The sequence below is a fragment of the Panulirus ornatus genome, chromosome 12 (assembly GCF_036320965.1).
Source record: "Panulirus ornatus isolate Po-2019 chromosome 12, ASM3632096v1, whole genome shotgun sequence".
In the NCBI taxonomy this organism is placed as follows: domain Eukaryota; kingdom Metazoa; phylum Arthropoda; class Malacostraca; order Decapoda; family Palinuridae; genus Panulirus; species Panulirus ornatus.
In genome coordinates this window covers 32,529,664-32,550,760 of record NC_092235.1, presented here as the reverse complement: position 1 = coordinate 32,550,760, position 21,097 = coordinate 32,529,664, and the positions used below count along the sequence as shown (strand labels likewise).

Genomic DNA, 21,097 nt, shown 5'->3' with positions numbered 1-21,097 from the left:
ATTTGATGATAGAGTGGCAGATATAGGGAGTTTTGGTCGGGGTAGTGTGCGAATTGAGGCGGTCAGGGAGAATGGTTTGGTGAGCAGAGAAGAGGTAGTGAAAGCTTTGCGGAAGATGAAATCCGGGCAAGGCGGTGGGTTTGGATGGTATTGCAGTGGATTTTTTTTTGAAAACGGGGTGACTGTGTTGGTGATTGGTTGGTAAGGTTATTCAGTGTGTGTATGGATCATGGTGAAGTGCCTGAGAACTGGCGGAATGCATGCATAGGTCCATTATACAAATGCAAGCATGAGTATTCAAGTTACAGAGGCATAATTTTGTTGTTTATTCCTAGGAAATTATATGGAAGCATATTGATGGAGAGGGTAAACTCATATGCAAAGCATCAGATGCAGGAAGAGCATTGTGGTTTCAGATGTGGTAGAGGATGTGTGGATCAGACGTCTGCTTTGAAGAATATATATGAGAAATACTTAGAAAAACGGATGGATTTGTATGTAGAATTTATGGATCTGATGAAGGCATATGATAGATTGGATGGAAATGCTTTTTGGAAGGTATTAAGAATATCTGGTGTGGGAAGTAAGTTGTTAGAAGAATTGAAGTTTTTTTTTTCAAGGATGTAAGGCATGTGTAAGAGTAGGAAGAGAGGAAAGTAATTAATTCCCAGTGAATGTCGGTTTGCGGCAGAGATACGTGATGTCTCCATGGATGTTTAACTTACTTATGGGTGGGGTGGTTAGGGAGATGAGTGCAAGAGTTCTTGAGAGAAGGGCTGATATACAGACTGTTCTGGATGAGAGAGCCTAGGAAATGATTCAGTTGTTGATCGTTGATTATACAGCGCTGGTGGCTGATTCGTGTGAGACACTGCAGAAGTTGGTGACTGAGTTTGGTAAAGTGTGTGAAAGAGGAAAGTTGAGAGTAAATGAGGATAAGAGCAAGGTTATTAGGGTCAGTAGGGTTGAGAGACAGGTTAACTGGGAGGTGAGTATGCCCTAGTTCGATTTATTGACAGCACGTTAACTCGGTATACCACATCGGCCATTCACTCTATTCCTTGCACGCCTTTCACCCTCATCTACGTTCAGGCCACTATCGCACAAAATCTTTTCACTCAATTTCTCCACCTCCAATTTGATCTCTCGCTTCTCCTTGTTCCCTCCACCTCTGACACATAAATCCTATTTGTCAAACTTTCCTCACTCATTATCTCCATATTACCAAACCGCTTAAGCACAATCTCTTCCCTTCCCTCAAACACACTCTTTATATTACCACATATCTCACTTACCCTCTCATTACTTACTCGAGCAAACCACCTCACACCATATATTGTCCCAAACTTTTCGTTTCCAACACATCCACTCTCCTCCGCACAACCCTATCTATACTACATGCTTGTCAACCATATAGCAATGGTAGAACAACTATTCTTCCGAACATACCCATTTTTACTCCCCGAGATATCGTTCTGGCCTTCCACACATTTTTCAACGCTCCCAGAACCGTCACCCCTTCGTCCATCCTGTGACTTACTTCCGCTTCCATGGCTCCACCTGCTGTTAAGTCCACTACCAGATTTCTAAAACACTTCACTTTCTCCAGTTTTTCTCATTCAATCTTATATCCCAGTTAACTTGTCTCTCAAACCTACTGAACCTAACAAACTAGCTCTTATTCACAATTTCTCCCAACTTCCTTCTTTCACACACTTTAACAAACTCAGTCACTAACTTCTGTAGTTTCTCACCCGAATCAGCCACCAGCGCTGTATCATCAGCGAACAACAAACGACTCACTTCCCAAGCCCTCTCACCCACAACATACTGCATGCTTACCCCTCTCTCTAAAACTCTTGCATTTACCTCCCTAACCACCCAACCCTCAATCAAATTAAAAAAACCATGGAGACATACGCACCCTTGCCGCAAACCGATATTTACAGGGAACCAATCACCTTCCCCTCTTCCTATTCGTACGCATGCCTTACATCCTGGACAAAAACTTATCACTGCTTTTAGCAACTTATCTCCCACACCATATACTCATAATACCTTCCACAAAGAATATCTGTCAACCCCACCATATTCCTTCTCCAGATCCATAGATGCTACATAAAAACCCATATGCTTTTCTAAGTATTTCTCACATACATTCTTCAAAGCAAACACCTGATCCACACATCCTCTACCACTTCTGAAACCACACTGTTCTTTCCTAATCTGATTCTCTGTACATGGTTTTACACTCCCAATTAATACCCTCCCATATAATTTCCCACGAATACTCAATACACTTATGCCTCTGTAATTTGAACACTCACTCTTATCCCCTTTGCCTTCATACAATAGCACTATACATGCATTCCGCAAATCTTCAGGCACTTCACCATTAGTCATACATACATTGAATATCCTTAGTAAATAATCAACAACACAGTCACTCTGTTTTTGATCAAATTCCACTGCAATACCATACAAACCTGCAGGTTTGCCGGCTTTCGTCTTCCGCAAAGCTTTCACTACATCTCTGTTTACCAACCCAATTTCCTTGACCCTTTCACTTCGCACACCACACCGACCAAATACCCTATATCTGCCACTCTATCATCAAACACATTCAACAAACCTTCAAAACATTTACTCCATCTCCTTCTGGCCTCATCACTACTTGTTATTACCTCCCCATTTCCCCCTTCACTGATGTTCCCTTATGTTCTTTTGTCTTACACACTTTATTTACCTCCTTCCAAAACATCTTTTTATTCTCTTTGAAATTTGATTATACTCTCTCACAGCAATTCTCATTTGTCCCCTTCTTCACCTCTTGCACGTTTTCTCTTGAATTCCTGCCGCTTTCTTTTACAAATCTCCCCTTCATTTCCACTCCCTTCCTGCAAAAATAGTCCAAACACTTCTCTCTTCTATTTCACTTACAATCTTACTTCTTCATCCCACCATTTACTACCCTTCCTAATCTGCCCACCTCCCATCATTTTCATGCCACATGTATCTTTTGCGCAAGCCATCACTGCTTCCCTAAATACATCCATTCCTCACATACTCCTCTTGCGTCATTTGCTCTCACCTTTAACGGTTCTGCACTCAATCTCTCCTGGTACTTCCTCACACAGGTTTCATTTCAAAGGTCACTTACTCACCCCATTCTCTTCTCCCAAACATTCTCTATTCTTTTCTGAAAACCTCTATAAATCTTCACCTTCGCCTCCAAAGGCTATAGATCAGACATCACTCCAGCTGCCCTTCTCACCACATTAACATCCTAAAGGCTCTCTTTCACACACCTATCAATTAACACGTAATCCAATAACGCTCTCTGGCAATCTCTCCTATTCATATCCAGGCCCACAAAACTTTCCATGGTTTACCCCAAACGCATTATATTCCTTGGTTCAATCTATTGTCAGCACGTTGACCCCGGAATATCATGTTGTTCCAATTCTCTATATTCCTTGCAAGCCTTTCATCCTCCTGTAAGTTCAGGCCCCGATCACATAAAATCTTTTTCACTTCATCTTTCCACCTCCAATATGGTCTCCCATTTTTCCTCGTTCCCTTCACCTCTGACATATAAATCCTCTTTGTCAATACATCCTCACTCATTCTCTCCATGTGACCAAACCATTTCGATGTAACCTCTTCTGCTCTATTAATCACGCTGTTATTACCACACATCCCTTTTTACCCTTTTATCACTTAATCGATCAAACCACCTCACACTATATATTATCTTCAAACATCTCATTTCCAACACATCTAAGTTCCTCCGCACAACCCTATGTATCGCCCATGCCTCGCAACCATACAACATTGTTGGAACCACTATTCCTTCAAACTTACCCATTTTTGTTCTTCGAGATAACGTTCTCACTTTCCACACATTCTTCAACGCTCCCAGAACCTTTGCCTCCTCCCCTACCCTGTGAATCACTTCCGCTTCCGTGGTTCCATCCCCTGTTAAATCCACTCCTAGTTTTTCTCCATTCAAACTTACCTCCCAATTGACTTGTCCCTCAACCCTACTGTACCTACTAACCTTGCTCTTATTCACATTCAATCTCAGCTTTCTTCCTTCAAACACTTTACGAAACTCAGTCACCAGCTTCTGTAGTGTAGTTCTCACCCGAATCAGCCAACAGCGGTTTATCATCAGCGAACAACAACCGACTCACTTCACAAGCCCTCTCATCTACAACAGACTGCAAACTTGCCCCTCTCTCCAAAACTCTTGCATTCACCTCCCTAACAACCCCATGCATAGACAAGTTATACAACAATGGAGACATCATGCACCCCTGCCGCAAACCGACATTCACAGAAAGCCTATCACCTTTCCTCTCTTCCTACTCGTACATATGCCTTACATCCTCGATAAAAACGCTTCACTGCTTATATCAACTTACCTCTCATAGCATATACTCTTAATACCTTCCACAGAGCATCTCTATCAACTTTATCATATGCATTCTCTAGATACATAAATGCTACATACAAATCCATCTGCTTTTCTAAGTATTTCTCACATACATTTTTCAAAGCATACACCCAATCCACACATCTCTACCACATCTGAAACCACACTGCTCTTCCCCAATCTGATGCTCTATTCGTACCTTCACCCTCTCAATCAATGCCCTCCCATATAATTTCCCATCAGCTAACTTATACTCTGTAATTTGAACAATCACCTTTATCCTCATTGCCATAGTACAATGGCACTATGCATGCATTCCGCCAATCCTCAGGCACTTCACCATGAGCCCAACATACATTGAATATTTTCACCAACCAGTCAACAAAATTCACAGCATTACCATTCTAACCCGCCGCCTTTCCGGCTTTTATCTTCTTCAAAGGTTTCACTACCTATTCTCTGTTTATCATACCATTCTCCCTGACCCTCTCATTTCGCACACCACCTCGACCAAAACACCCTATATCTGGCACTCTTTCATCAAACACATTCAATAAACTTTCATATCCTTTCCCTCCAATCAACAACACAATCACCCACTTTCTAAATAAAGTTAACTGCAATACAATCGAAATCCACCACCTTCCAGAATTTATATTTCCGCAAGTCTTTCACCAACTCTTCTCTCTTCACCAAACCATTCTCTGACCCTCTTACTACTTCGCACACCACCATGACTAAAAAACCCCACATCTGCCACTCTGGCATCAAAAACATTCAACAATGAAAATACTCACTCCATCTCTTTCTCAAACATCAGTACCTGTTATCACTTCCTACCGTTGCCACTTTCTCAAATGTTCCCATTTGTTTTCTTGTCTTACGTACTTTATTAACTCCTTCCAAACAATTTCTTTTATTCTCCCTAGAATTTAATGAAGCGGAAGTGAATCATAGGGTGTGGAAGGGGGCGAAAATCCTGGGAGCCTTGAAGAATGTGTGGAAGTCGAGAACATTATCTCGGAAAGCAAAAATGGGTATGTTTGAAGGAATAGTGGTTCCAACAATGTTGTATGGTTGCGAGGCGTGGGTTATAGATAGAGTTGTGCGCAGGAGGGTGGATGTGCTGGAAATGAGATGTTTTAGGACAATGTGTGGTGTGAGGTGGTTTGATCGAGTAAGTAATGTAAGGGTAAGAGAGATTTGTTGAAATAAAAGAGCGTGGTTGAGAGAGCAGAAGAGGGGGTTTTGAAATGGTTTGGGAACATGGAGAGAATGAGTGAGGAAAGATTGACCAAGAGGATATATGTTTCGGAGGTGGAGGGAACGAGGAGAAGTGGGAGACCAAATTGGAGGTGGAAAGATGGAGTGAAAAAGATTTTGAGTGATCGGGGCCTGAACATGCAGGAGGGTGAAAGGCGGGCAAGGAATAGATTGAATTGGATCGATGTGGTATACCGTGGTTGACGTGCTGTCAGTGGATTGAATCAGGGCATGTGAAGCGTCTGGGGTAAACCATGGAAAGTTGTGTAGGGCCTGGATGTGGAAAGGGAGCTGTGCTTTCGGGCATTATTGCATGACAGCTAGAGACTGAGTGTGAACGAATGGGGCCTTTGTTGTCTTTTCCTAGCGCTACCTCGCACACATGAGGGGGGAGGGGGATGGTATTCCATGTGTGGCGAGGTGGCGATGGGAATGAATAAAGGCAGACAGTGTGAATTGTGTGCATGGCTATTTATATATGTGTCTGTGTGTGTATATATACGAGTACATTGAGATGTATAGGTATGTATATTTGCGTGTTTGGACGTGTATGTTTATACATGTGTAAGGGGGTGGGTTGGGCCATTTCTTTCGTCTGCTTCCTTGCGCTACCTCGCAAACGCGGGAGACAGCGACAAAGCAAAAAGATAAATAAATATAAATATATATATATATATATATATATATATATATATATATATATATATATATATATATATATATATATGTATATATATATATATATATATATATATATATTTTTTTTTTTTTTTTTTTTTTTTTTATACTTTGTCGCTGTCTCCCGCGTTTGCGAGGTAGCGCAAGGAAACAGACGAAAGAAATGGCCCAACCCCCCCCCATACACATGTACATACACACGTCCACACACGCAAATATACATACCTACACAGCTTTCCATAGTTTACCCCGGACGCTTCACATGCCTTGATTCAATCCACTGACAGCACGTCAATCCCTGTATACCACATCGCTCCAATTCACTCTATTCCTTGCCCTCCTTTCACCCTCCTGCATGTTTAGGCCCCGATCACACAAAATCCTTTTCACTCCATCTTTCCACCTCCAATTTGGTCTCCCTCTTCTCCTCGTTCCCTCCACCTCCGACAAGGTAGCAGATATATATATATATATATATATATATATATATATATATATATATATATATATATATATATATATATATATATATATATATATATATATATATATATATATATGTATATATATATATATATATATATATATATATATATATATATATATACATATATATATATATATATATATATATATATATATATATATATATATATCCAGCAAGACTCGGTCTCCAAACTCTTCTCGCGGCACCAAGCCATCCAACATCAGGGACTGTAGCGCACCAGAATCCCGTAATACGGTCACTTTTCGTCGTACCCCACATCAACTAACATAGCCCTCTAACAGGAACGCATTGTAGTTCCCACAGAACAGATCCTATAATAAGGACAGATTAATCAACAGTCTCGCAACCCCTCACTTTCCTAAGAGCAGAAATAGCCTCACCTACTTTGCTAGATTGGCCCTAAAATTAAGAAGAGACTTACGGGGCTACATTTGAATTTAAAAAGTAGAATCTCTGGATTCTTTCTCCCGAGCCCAGCACTCCCTCACAGCCACAGCAAAAGCAAATCTTAACTGTGAGTATTTCCTATGACTTTTATGGGTTATCGGCAAGGTAGCAGATTCAGGTGGCATTACACTATTACCGTCGAACGTTTCTCCGTACCAAGTTTGGAGCGTAGCCACTGCATGCATAAATCGCCATTTTTGCAAAAATACTTGACATAAATCTCACCAGGTCTCTTCACGACCTCAATCATCACACTAGTCAACGCGGCACAGGTCAACGGCGTGATTAACGAATCAAGGAAAGAGATTCCGTTAAGGCAAGAAAAATCTTGGCGAGGTCGCCAATTCATATGTTACGAAGTCAGTACTTATTCGAGCAAGGTCGCCAGTAGCATATATATGTTACAAATACTATATTGATCCTTGTCTTTGCCAGGACGTTAGATTTGTTATATTGCACAACTCAGGATAACGCTATCTTAACGTTATGGGGTTAAAACAAACACAAGGGTTAGAATTACTTATAAAGAAAGAATTCAAATGTTCAAGGTGAACACATGAATCAGGCACGAATCATTTACATTAACACTGAACATGAGTTAAACATTGAACATGAGTTAACATTCCAGATAAGATTTCAAACGAGGATATCTCTTTCCTTTATGACTCTTTTCTCGGTAGCATTACACTTAGGTAGACCTGACGTGACACAGTAAACATTATCGTTACACTTAGCTAAACCTGACGTAACACAGTAAACATTATCGTTACACTTAGCTAAACCTGACGTGGCACAGTAAATATCAACGTTACACTTGCCTAAACCGGACGTGACACAGTAAACATCATCGTTACACTTAGTTAAACCTGACGTGGCACAGTAAATATCAACGTTACACTTGCCTAAACCGGACGTGACACAGTAAACATCATCGTTACACTTAGCTAAACCTGACGTGGCACAGTAAATATCAACGTTACACTTGCCTAAACCGGACGTGACACAGTAAACATCATCGGCACACTTAGTTAAACCTGACGTGGCACAGTAAACATCATCGTTACACTTAGTTAAACCTAACGTGGCACAGTAAACATCATAGTTCCACTTAGCTAAACCTGACGTAACACAGTAAACATCATCGTTACACTTAGTTAAACCTGACGTGGCACAGTAAACATCATCGTTACACTTAGCTAAACCTGACGTAAGTCAGTAAACATCATCGTTACACTTAGTTAAACTTAACATGATACAGTAAACATCATCGTTGCACTTAGCTAAACCTGACGTGACACAGTAAACCTCATTGTTACACTTACCTAAACCTGACGTGACACAGTAAACATCATCGTTAAATTAGCTAAACCTGACGTGACACAGTAACATCTTACAAACTGAGGCAGCGGTGGCTACGGGGTTCGAGACAGGGAAAGCCTACATTACCTTGCTGGGCTCGGGACTGCTGAAGGAATCGACTCCCAGCCGATCGTCTGAGCCTTTTATCTGAAGGACCAGCAAGGCAGGAACAGCTAGCCACGTCTCGACCCGCCATCTATGGCTACGATTGGTCAGAATGACACAATTGCCCTTGATAGGTCAAAAGACTGATTGTCACGCCCTCATCTTGACGTGATTGGCTGAAGGAGGCCTAAGGTCCGGCCCACATATTCAAACGTCTTTGCTCCCTTGTCCAAGACATCAGCGAACGTACGGGATGACAAACACCGCAGCTGGCCCCACGCCTTGGCCTGACGCCGTTGACAAGGGTTTGGGTGCTAGAGGACTAGCCAACATCTGCTTCAAAAACATAATTGCTAGGACAATTAACACGGTCAGGGAAGTGAGATCCTAGCCGATAGCAACCACACCCTACACCAAGGCACAGAGACACACCATACACATATACGAACATGTGGACACACACACACACGTGTTCGTAACACCCCCCTCCTTAAAGGAGAAAATTCCTGGAAGAGGAATTTTCTCACGTTAAGAGCGGGATAAACAATCAGCTAACACATTATGTGCGCAAGCAATATGGTAAATATCTTAATTGTACTCTTGAAAGAAACAAGGCCTACCTGATTAATTTCTGACTCAGATCCCGTAACTCAACATTTTGAAAGGGGTTGGTGGTCAGTACACTCTAAGATGATTGGCTGAAGGACACAGATATACAGAGTGCTATAATACAAATAACAGACAAAGGTTCCTTCTTCATGGTGGGGCTATCTGTTTGGGCTCAACCTTCTCTCTGTCCTCCTGCATGAGGACCTCACCAGCGTCAGCATCGCTGGCATTCACAGCTAATATGGTTGGAGCCTGCAAAATAAAACAGTTAAAGTAGGGTTCATAACTAATGAGAGGCTTTCTAACAATGCTCTTTCAAAATAGATCTGACATCGTTTGTCAATAGATTTATGAGAAGGGTTGAAACTGCGAGAAAAGTTACTTATAAACATTCTGTAATACCCAACTATACCCATAAAGCGTCTCAGTTCTCTCTGAGATCGGGGGCACTCATTATGGGCTAATACTTGGGACCCTTACGGTCGGCGGAAGGAGGGGACTGACAAACCTCTGGCAAAACTAAGGGTACGTCGACAGGAGGGCAAACCTTTCTACCCGTCACTTCCCAGGCAGGTGCTAAAGCTTTTCCTACGTCCACATCATAGCTTCAACCCTCACCGACTGTCAGCAAGACAAACCTCCGCACACATTGTTTCGCCTTCCCACTTCATGTTCGAGCCTCCGTCTTCCCCAAGTTTCCGAGACACTCGCAGCTACGTCGTCAACTTCGTCACACACGGCTCTCCCACGCACCGCTGGACGTAGGATGCTGTAGACTAGCACCGTCGGTTGAATGGGGGAGGTCACTACTAAGAAATGGTTTGAGGATGTTGAAGTGGCATAATCTCCGACATCTGCGCCTATCTGGGGTAGAGACAAGATAGTTTGAGTCACCTACGCTCCGGATAATGGTGTAGTGACCCTGAAAACGGACAGCCATGGGTTGACCTGGCTGCTGTAGTAGAAGCCACACCTCGTCGCCTGTCTCTACACTTCTAAATCGAGACCGTCTGGTAGGCCACCTCGCCCTTCATTCCCGACTCTCCTGAATGGGCTCAAGACAAATCCTCACTCTCACCCACTAATTCTCGTACGGACTCGAAACTAGCACAGGAGGTATCACATAGCTTCTCCTCACTAATTTCATCCTCAGAAGACGTCCTCAGTTCCTGTGTCTGTCCTGAATGGGCGCGAGACAAATCCTCAGTCTCACCCACTGACTCTCATACGGACTCGAAACTAGCACAGGAGGTATCACACAGCTTCTCCTCACTAATTTCATCCTCAGAAGACTCTTCAAATCCCCCGTAACAACGGAGTCTACACCAGGAGAGAGGGTATCACACAGCTTCCTCTCGCTGGTCTCGCTCTCAAGAAGAGTGTAACAGTGGCCAGAGGAGGTTCTTAGCAATGGGCCCACAATGTCAACTATAACTCGGTCAAAGGGACCTTCAACTGGGGGAATAGGAACTCGCCCGTCTCTACACTTATGAATCGAGACCGTCTGAATAGGCTTTCCCAACACTGAGCGACATCCCGGCGGACACCAGGCCAATGTACATTTCGCCACACTCGGTCCAGGGTCTTCCTCATCCCCTAAATGACCGGCAAAGCTTGAGTCATGCGCAAGCTCAAAATCTCCCTCCTGTAGGGACGCGGCACTAACACCTGGTGACCTGCCTGCCACTCCTCGTCTTCCCCATTACATGACACTGAACACCTCCTCCTCAGGTCTCACTCTCAGGGAGTCTTCACTCCCTGCGTTTCAACGGCTATGTCCTCAGGCACACGGCCTGCCGTGCAAGCTGTCATGGACCTGGCACCATCCTGGTTGTACACTATCTCTGGTATCTCTTCATCAAGGTGAACTGCCTCCGTGGATTCCACCGGGCCCGTAGGCAACACCGGCACTGGGTTCATCTTCCCACCCGCTAGGTCACTGAACAACACAAAGTCCACCTAGACAAGAGGGAAAGTGAACCAACATCGCGGCGTAGGGCAAGTGGGTCAAGTTTCGAAGCTAGCCTGGGAGAGATGATAAGTCGGACTTCTTCGACTCAACTCTGCTTAGTAAGGATGCTGAGTAGAACGAACGAATCCTTTATATTAACTAGGCAATTGTTGGGAAGAAAAGAAGTTTCTACGTCTCAATATGACTCCCAGATAGTGTGGATGTTACTGTAATGCCATGTGTATTCATTGGGTCAATAGGTGGAATTACAGAATCTTCAAAGGGGAAAGGAAAGTTGTAAGGAATTTCTGTTACAGAGATGGGCAGAAACTAGGTCTTGGAGGAACTAAACTTAAACAGATTTCGTCTACCCTAATGAAATACCCTATCCAAGTCTGAATCTACTGAGTCTGTCGAGAGATGTAAATCGAGTGAAAGAAGAAGGGACAGACTTGAAAGTTGTGGAGGAATGCAGTGTTGAGTCGTCAGCATATAAGTTCGGTTGGATATTTTCAAAAAGATAGAAATCGCTGTTCAGAGGGAGACAAAGTATAAGAAACTGAACAAAACCTTGAGATATACAGCTATAGCTGGAGAAAGGGACGGAAGCTGATCCATAAATAACATAGATAAATCAGTCAGTGAGGAAGTTAGATATGAGGAAGCAGAGTGAGGGAGGTAAGCTAAAAGAGGGGAGCTTGGAGGTGATACCCAAACGCATCAGCCCGTCAAAATCTTTCGATATATCAAGAGCAATTGCATGGGACTCGTCAGAATCTTTCAAGGATGATGACCAGGCATTAGCAAGACGGAGAGAATATCATCAGTGGATCTCGCCTTACGGACACTATACCGGTGATCTGAGATAAAACTGTGAGATTCAAGGTGTCTAAGGATTTCGGAGATGAGGAGGTTCAAAGCCTTTGGAAATGATAGATGGCAAAGCAATAGGACGATAGTTACAGGGATCAGAACGGTCGCACTTCTTAGGGATGGGACGTACCAACGCATGTTTCTAAGAGGAGTTCTGATTTCATACAAAAAAAAAAAAAGAACAGACGAGAAAGCACAGGTGCAAGTTCAGATGTACACTTTCATTACACGAGAATAGATGCCATCAGGGCCATAAATCTTGCTTGTGTCTAAAAAAGAGCCTTTAGGACGACTTGGAAAGAGATTACGGGAAGGGTCACAGGATTAATAACAGGAGTGTCAGGGAATGAAGGAATGTTAGAGTCATCCCAGGTAGAGTTAGAGGAGAAACGAGAACCAAAGAGATTTGCTTTTACTATGGTAGAAAAAATTGATACCCTCAGAACTGAAACATGAAGAAAACTTAGAGCCACAGAAGTTGTTAGAGATGCACTTAGCTAAAGACCAGAGAGATCTGTCAGTGGATAAAGAAGAAAGGTTATTGCACTTCTTTCTTTAATACAGGAACGCTCTGACTCACGGATAATGTACTTGCGATGAATACGGGCAGTGATAAAAGCTGAATGGGAATAGTCTTAGAAGAGAAATAGTTGAAACATGGATTGGAAAAAATGGCTGTGTTGGAAAAAGAGTTTACATGAGTTTACATGAGTTTACATGAGAAAGACACACTACAAGAGGCCTGATTGGCCCACGACTGGGTTGTCTGGTAAAATAGAAAAGATAACTTGACAAGATAATCTAATTTCGCTCAGCAGTTTTTTAAGCTTCCACCTACTCCCCAATGCTGCACTTTAGCCTTCTAGCGTCCCCGCTACCGCTGTCGTTTATAATTCTATTTCTGGCGTTTATCTCAGAGTATACCTGAATTCATAAAATATCTTGAAAGTATTTATTGTCTTAGTATTCACGACGTCTGACGGTAACTTATTCCAGTGTTCAACACACCTATAGAAAAATAGCTTTTTTCCCGCGTTAGTACCACATCTTTTTGCTTTTAATTTCATTCCATTAGTCCTGATAACCGTCTTTCCTTGTATTTCGAAAAGATGTTCGTGATTTACCTTATCGAACTTATTCAGGATTTTGAATACTTGGATGAAGTCGCCGCGAAGTCTACGTTTTTTAAGGGAGAAGAGATCCAATCGTTTTAACCACTCTTCGTATGCCAAAATTTCTAAAAGATGGGATCAATTTTGTCGCGCGTCTTTATACTTGCTCTAATTTTTCCTCGTATTTTACATACTTTAGGGGCAAACCCTGGACTGCATATTCAGTGTAAGAAGAGAGAATTGTAAAGTGTGAGAAATTGTCTTGTAACCCATGTTCCTGCCTATGAAACCTAACATTTGTTGCCTTTTTACTTGTTGCTTGACACTTTAGGTCAGTTCAGATTATTGCTAATGATAACTAGAAGGTCCTTTTCTTCATTTACTTTAGTCAGAGAATTTCGGAATAGATTATTGTCGTAACGTATATTCTTGTCCCCAAAGTGCATATCCTTACACTTGTCTCCATTAAACTTCATTTGCCATATGTCTGACCGCTCTTCTAGTACGATAAGATCTCTTTGAGTCATTTCGCAGTCCCGCCTGTTTACAGCCCTACCTCCTACTTTAGTATCGTCAGCAAATTTGGAGATCTTAGATATGAGACCGAGTTCTAGGTCATCAATGTATATATTGAAAAGAACTTGGCCTAGGGAAAACCCCTGTGGCACACCACTCGTTAAGTCTAGCCAATCTGAGGTTTTGCTGTTTGATACTACATGCTACATTCTTCCGGTAAGCCAGCTTCTGTTCTATGTACAGAGTTCTTCACCGATTCCATGTGCTTTCAATTTATTCAAAAGTCTTTTGTGGGGAAATCTATCGAAAGCCTTTTGGAAATCTAAATGTATAGCATCACACGGTAATTTTTCGTCCCAATTCTGATAAACAGCATTAAAAGATTCCAGCAAATTCTTCAGGCAGGATCTTCTATTACGGAAACCGTGTTGGTTGTCCGATATGGTTTTGTGTTTTTCTAGAAATGTGGCGATTTCATCTCGTATGATTTTTTCCATCATTTTACCTAACACTGACGTAAGGCTGATTGAGCGGTAGTTCAAGGCACACTTTTTGTCTCCTTTTCATATATAGGAGTAGCATTTCCTAGTTTCCAGTCAGTTGGCACCTGACCATCCGATGGAGATATGTTGAATGTTTTTGTTATGGTGTATATCGGCTGTCCCCTGACCTCCTTTAAAAATCTTGGAGCTGTTATCTGGGCCGTTGGATTTGTTAGGATTTAATTGGTCCAGGTATTTAAGTACTTCAGAAGTCTTTATTTCTCTAACCTTCAACTCTTCTTCATCAAATCCTCGAAAAATTTTCATTGGATGCGATATTCGAAATGTTTCTACAATTGTGAATGGGGAGTTAAAAGAATAATTAAGTATGGTAACCATTTCCTTGTCGCCAGTAGTTAGTGTGTCATGTTCGTTTCATAATGGTCCAATTCCATCTTCTACTCTCTTCCTTTGTCCTATATATTTGAAGAATTCCTAAGGATTATTCATGATTTTCACGGAAATAATTTCTTTATTGGTCGCGTACACTCTGTCTTATCACTCTGTCTTATGACTTTTTTACAGTCTATTTGGATTTTGATTAATTCCTGGTGATTTTCATCGGTTTCCATTGATCTGAATTTCTTATATGTTTCTTTATATGTTTCTTATATGGTTTTGAAATATTGTAAGAACTCCGTAATTTCTGGAATATGTTTATTTTCAATTTCGAGTAATGTGTTTTTAGAATTATTTTACATTGGTCCTGCGAATCTAATGTCTAATGTTTTCAAAATTTGCCTGCCTGTAATCTGGGATCAAGAGTTTGTTGTCATTTATCTCATAATCTAAACTAATCTTTAATCTAATCAAACTGTGATCGTTGTTTGACTAACTCTCGCCTTCTTCGCAAGAGTTAACTAAGTTTGTGTCACTAATAAGGATAAGATCAATAATGTTTTTACCTCTAGTTGGTTTTCTAATTAACTGTTCTGGAAAAGCGTCTTCAATCAGTTCCGTTTGTCTCGTTTCCTCTCGGTCACCTGTTATAACTATTATAACCACTTTACAATTTATAATAGTTTTGATTTCATTGTATAGCATCTAATCGTCGTCTTCTTTTTGCTCAGGAGGTCTGTAAATAACGCCGCGACGTAGTTTACTTTTGAACTTGCAGTAATGTCAATATAAAGAGATTCGTAAGTGTGTGTGTCTACTTTGCTTATCGTAATAGAACTTAGATTGTTATCAACATAGATCAAAACTCCACCACCTACCCTGTACGAGCGATCTTTCTTAGATAGTCTGTATCCAGGTATTGCTAAGTCAGCAGTTAAGTGTTTCTGAGATTGCAATAATGTTCATCGCGTTTCGTAATGATGCTCTGGGCATTTGTGTATCTTGGAGCTGATTTCAGGGCTGAATTTCCATTACTTTTTTACTGTTGATATGCGTGTGTGTATTATGAATGTCAATTTCTGCGTGTGCAGCAGCGGGAAAGAGACAGTTCTCCATCTGTTTTGGGTTCGCCGCCTTACTCTGACCCTCCCCGAACCCAACCCTACAAGCTTCGTTCCTAAAAGTTACTTAAAAGTTGACCTGTAGCTGTGTTAACCCACCTCTTATATTGCATGAGTTGTTCCCAACTGTCCCTACTTGACCTTTCTTTGCTAATTCCTTTACCTGTGAGGTTACCGCTACTCCCCGACGATCCCTACCGCCAAGGTCCCATCCTCTGCCGCTATCAATTACAGTGGTCAAACTCGGCTCCTCGTTCCTCAGATTCCGTTCTCACTCATGCTCCCCTTGCACCGATCCACCCCTTCCCCCAGCTACTCCCTTACTCCCTCACCCTCCACCACTCTCCTAGTACCTTTGTTGGCAAACTGTGATTTGCCCTCCTGAGTAGTTTATTTCTATTAAAAAAAGACTTAATATTCTCATCCAGTACTCTGCTAAGGCAGGCTTTCCTTATTCCATGTAAGTAAGACCATCCCTAGCATACAGAGATCTATCATGACTAGAATAGTCCTACAGTCTGTACTATACACACTATCCTCTTCCCTACCAAGAGCTTCGGTACTTATGTTTATCCCCAGCATTCTACTGAGGCTACAGGTATCGACCTCATATCTTGGCAGCAATCCCGATATTAAAAGCTTCCTACGAATTTCTTTGAACTTGTTAATAAGTTCCTTCAACTTCCCAACTATTTTTTTCAGATCTCCCATTAACTTCATCGTTCGTCCCCACCTGAACGACAAAAATCACATCCTCGGGATTATTTGAAACTATGTCGTCAAACTTATCAAGGATGTGTTCTATCTTGGCACCCGCATAACACAAGTTCTTCTATTTCTACCTTGTCCTGATATTTGGCTATAGATTCCCCAGCCAAGATGATGCTACGATCATCCTGTACTTCATCATCTATTACGCTAAACCTATTGTGATTGGAGAGTTCGTTAGGTTGTTCGGTAATGTAGCGACAAGTTTTTTTCGCAAGTTGGAAGGTGGAAGTATCTTCCAACTTCGCCTCTACGGTTGTTATCCTACTATCTAAGCTATCTACCCTAGATGATATACCTGCGCCTGTTTCTTGTATCGCAACCGCTTTCACTGCTAAGAACTCAGCTTTCTTTTCCCACCCTTTCATCGTAACCTCTAGTTTCTCCAAGACTTCGCTATTTTTCCTAAGCCTACCGAAAGCCTATCAGATATGTCGCAGAGCAAACAAGAAGTGTACTCACATTCTTCTCTGAGAAGAAAGTCCCTGGTGAACTCCCGATGACATCTAGAGCAGGCAACTCGTGGTGCTGGGCCATCTTCTAGAATTTCGCTGATTCAAAAAGTTTTGCTAAGATTCAAGGGATTTCAAAAAAAGATGGGGTAAATGCTTCCATTCTCACAAGAATAACCTCTCTTATGCTGTTAGCACATACATAAGTATTACCACATGCAGACAATAATCTACCCAAGGGAAGTCAGAAATGGAGGGGCAGGCGTCATTAGGAAGGACATTTATGCATATGTGATCAGATGAACCAAGTGGGAGTGGGTGAAGATTCTGTGAAGCTACAGAGGAAAGAGTAAGACGTGAAAAACATTCAGGTTATTAGGAAAGTAGTCACAGAGGTCAGGAATATGAGTAGAGTGGGAGATAATTTGCTCTAGATTATTGCGAATGGAGAACGTGAAGGTTTCGATCTCCAGCCTTCACCATCCGCATGGAAGACGTTCAACCATTCCCTATGGTGAACTTTGAAATCTCCGTGGTAGAGGATCTCGGCTTGCAAATGAGAGGATGTCACATGGCAGGAGTTTAGATACTTGAAGAAAGTTATCAGATTTGTAGAATTAGGAGGGCAGTTGAAAAGACAAAGGAAAATGCAGTATTAGTAGGAGACAGAGCTTGAGCCAAATGATATCAAGGTTTGGGGATTCACAGTCCTCGAGGAGTTATGTATGTTGTATATATCAAATACGTTCCTTGACACTCTGCAACAGAAATATCAATCGTTGTTATATTTTCCCTGAAACATTACTCTACCGTCAGACTTCAGTCAGGTATATGTTTATGTCATACTGATTGTCAGTTTTACTTCCCTTGTGACAACTTACCAGGAGGTGGCCGCAACGACATACCCTCGCGCCTGAAGCGGCACTTCTGCATCTTCAACTCGACCATTCCCTCCGAAAGCTCCATCAACAAGATTTTCGGTGTGATCGCTCGAGGACACTTCAGCAGCAAACGCGGCTTCAACCAGGAGGTCCGCGCGATGGTGGACAAATTAGTGCCTCTAACTAGGAAGATGTGGGCGCACACAAAGGTTTGTTCTAGTCACACTCTCATCCAGCAGTCTCATTCAAGCTAACTAAAGTGATAGATTCCCGTACTCAACAGATAAAGCACAATGTTAGTTTCCTTTACTTTACAAGATAAAAACAATGTTAGCTCCATGAATTCTACAAATCAAACACTTACACTATTATCAGGAATTCACCCGATATATCCTCATTAAGAGAGGGTGAGTTCATTCCATGTTTATTCTGCGCATTGCATTTAGAAAGTGGGAGAAACAGTAAGACATTAGAGACTACTGTTTGCTAGGATGCATCAGTGGGAAAGCGATTTGGCCATGGGCCATGTTACCGCAAAAATAGTCGATGCACAAGGGCGCAAATCGTTGGTGATGAAGTAGAGAGCTTAGGATTTAGAATGGTTGCAGTGGACACGAAGTTAGATGATATGAATTCCTTGTAGCCCGGTATAAAGACTCGTCGACTAGCAGAAGTTCAGGAAAAGGAGACTCCGACTCACGATAGATTAAATTCATTGGAAGACGAAGTATAGGATAGTAAAAGCATCATTCTCATTGGGGAATCCTTCGTCAGGAATCAGGACCATGAGTTCTGTGTTAAGAGGAAGAGGAAAAGAATTCTGTACTTTCCTGGTGCTAAACTGGAAGATATTCACGAGTAAGCTTGGTAATATTGTCTCAGACTCTCCTGAGGATTCGACGTTTGTTGTCCAAATCGGGGCAAATTATATAGTCAACAGGAATCAGAAGAACGTTTAGCGAAGTACTGAGATATCAACTGTAAATTCAATGAGAGTCGTAGGTAGTGAGTATATCAGGATTGCTGCCTAGATATGATAAATTCGCGTATCCTCAGAAGAATGTTGGGGACAAACAGTAAATTTGAGGATCTCTGAAGGAAGGAGGGAAACGTCTTGTATATATATGATCATTTTAGTTATGGGATCATTTTAGCCGAGACAGACTCCACTTGAATGGAACAGGGAAAGCCCGTCTTGGCAGTGTTAGATGAAAATATTAGGATCTTTTACCATAGACATAAATTAGTTAGGTACTCAGAGCGCAGGAAAATCGGAAGAGGGATTTAAGATCAGAGGAAACATGGCAGGATAGGTAACGTAGAAGTCAGAGACCGGACGCAGGGTAGGAACAAGGTAGGTAGAGAACGCCTGAAAAGAACACAAAGTAGTCAGTTCTCAGGTAGCAGGGATCGTTTCAAAGTTAACGGTTAGAGACGGGCCTATTGGGTTACATCGTGGCGCCGCCATTTAGGACGAGGAGGGACGGAGAAAAGGCAGAATAAGATGAGTTCCCAAGTGGAAGCAGGGAACAAGGGAGATAACAACCAGGATGTTACAGACGATGTTCACGTAGGCGGACTCCCCACTGCCTCTGCTGCACACATACATACCAACAAAAAACAATCATTTTTTTTCGTCTTTCATTGTTGTGTGATAAAACTTATCTTGGCCTGTTGTTGTCTTTATTGTCATTTCATTTAGAGTTCCTGGTATATCTTCATCACTTAAATCCATGTGTGGCAAAAAAAATTTTTCTCTCTCACATTGGAACTGTTTTCGGGACATAAGCAGTATCTTTAATTGTAAATACAGATGAGAGAAAATCAATTAAAATCTTTGCCATGTCTTTGTTGTTGTGAACCATATCGCCATTAGTGAGTCACTTGCCTGGGCTTCAAACATACCTATAAAACTCCCTTTTTATGTTTTCATCAAGATACGTTTCATTCTGATGTTGACGTAAGTTTCTTAGGTTCTTAAGACAGATGTACATATTTTCCGTTATCAAGCTGGTTATTTGGCTCTTTGAGCTTTTTATGCTCTGCTTTCTTACACAACAAACACTTTAAGTCATTGTTCCACCATTTTGGCTTCGTACTGGAAAAAGATCGTCAACTACGCGTTAGCACAAATGTTCCCTGCACTGCTTTGATCGTTTTACCGAACCTCTCCCAAGCTACGTTAATATCGCTTTCGTGTATGATATTGTCCCAAGTTTTCCTGTCAACAGCAATGCGAAGATCTTTAGAATTTGTGAGTCTAAAATGTGGTATTTCTTTCGTGACTCTCATGTTGACCAGCATTACCGGCAATATTGAAAGTTAACTCAAGTTTCCTATACTCTACAAAGCAAACATTTACACTGAAACTCCATGTTCTCTACATGTCAAACATTTATGCTGTTTGTTCCTTTTATTCTAAAAGGTAGACAATTACACTGTCACTTCCCTGTATTGTCAAGGGCAAACGCTTACACTGCTAGTTTATTGTATTCTAATATTCAAGCACTAATAATATTAATTCCGGATATTGTACAAGAGAACATTCATGATATTAGTTCTCTGTTCTCTATAAGTCGAACACGTTCCTTGTTAGTTCCCTTTACTCTAAAAGACAAACACTTACACTGTTAGTCACCTTTTTGTACAATACAAACACTTTTACTGTTAATTACCATACTCTACCAGGCAAACACCTACACTGTTAGATCCCTGTACTCTACGAAGCAAAAACTATTAGTTCCCTGTACTCTGCATGAAAAACGCTTGCAGTGTTACTTCCTGCACTCTACATGGCAAACAAATACACTATTAGTTCCCTGTACTTTGCACGGCAAACACAGTGTTGGTTCCTTATGCACTAAGGGGTAAATAGTTTAACATAGTTCCCTATGCTCTGCGTGAAAAATGTTTAGAATTTTTATTCCTTGTACTTTATAAAGGAGAGATTTACAGTGTTAGCTACCTCAACTGAGCAGAGCAAGACTTACACTACTAGTTTTCTATACTCTGGATGACAAACACTTACACTGTTAGTTCCCTGTACTCTACAAGGCGCATATTTACATTATTAGTTCTCTTTATTGTACAAGACAAATACATTCACTTTTAGTTCCCTATATTCTACACGGCAAA

The 21,097-nt window shown here is 41.6% G+C and overlaps 1 protein-coding gene across 1 annotated transcript in view; it reads right to left on the bottom strand.

Annotated features, from left to right (window-relative positions):
- Positions 1-17,135, bottom strand: part of LOC139752245 (DDRGK domain-containing protein 1-like) — a 60,033-nt gene extending 42,898 nt beyond the window's left edge. Inside the window, exon 1 of the mRNA XM_071668279.1 lies at positions 17,092-17,135. Coding sequence (XP_071524380.1) covers positions 17,092-17,135 — 44 coding nt within the window. The remainder of the gene's footprint in view (positions 1-17,091) is intronic.
- Between the last annotated feature and the right edge of the window lie 3,962 nt (positions 17,136-21,097).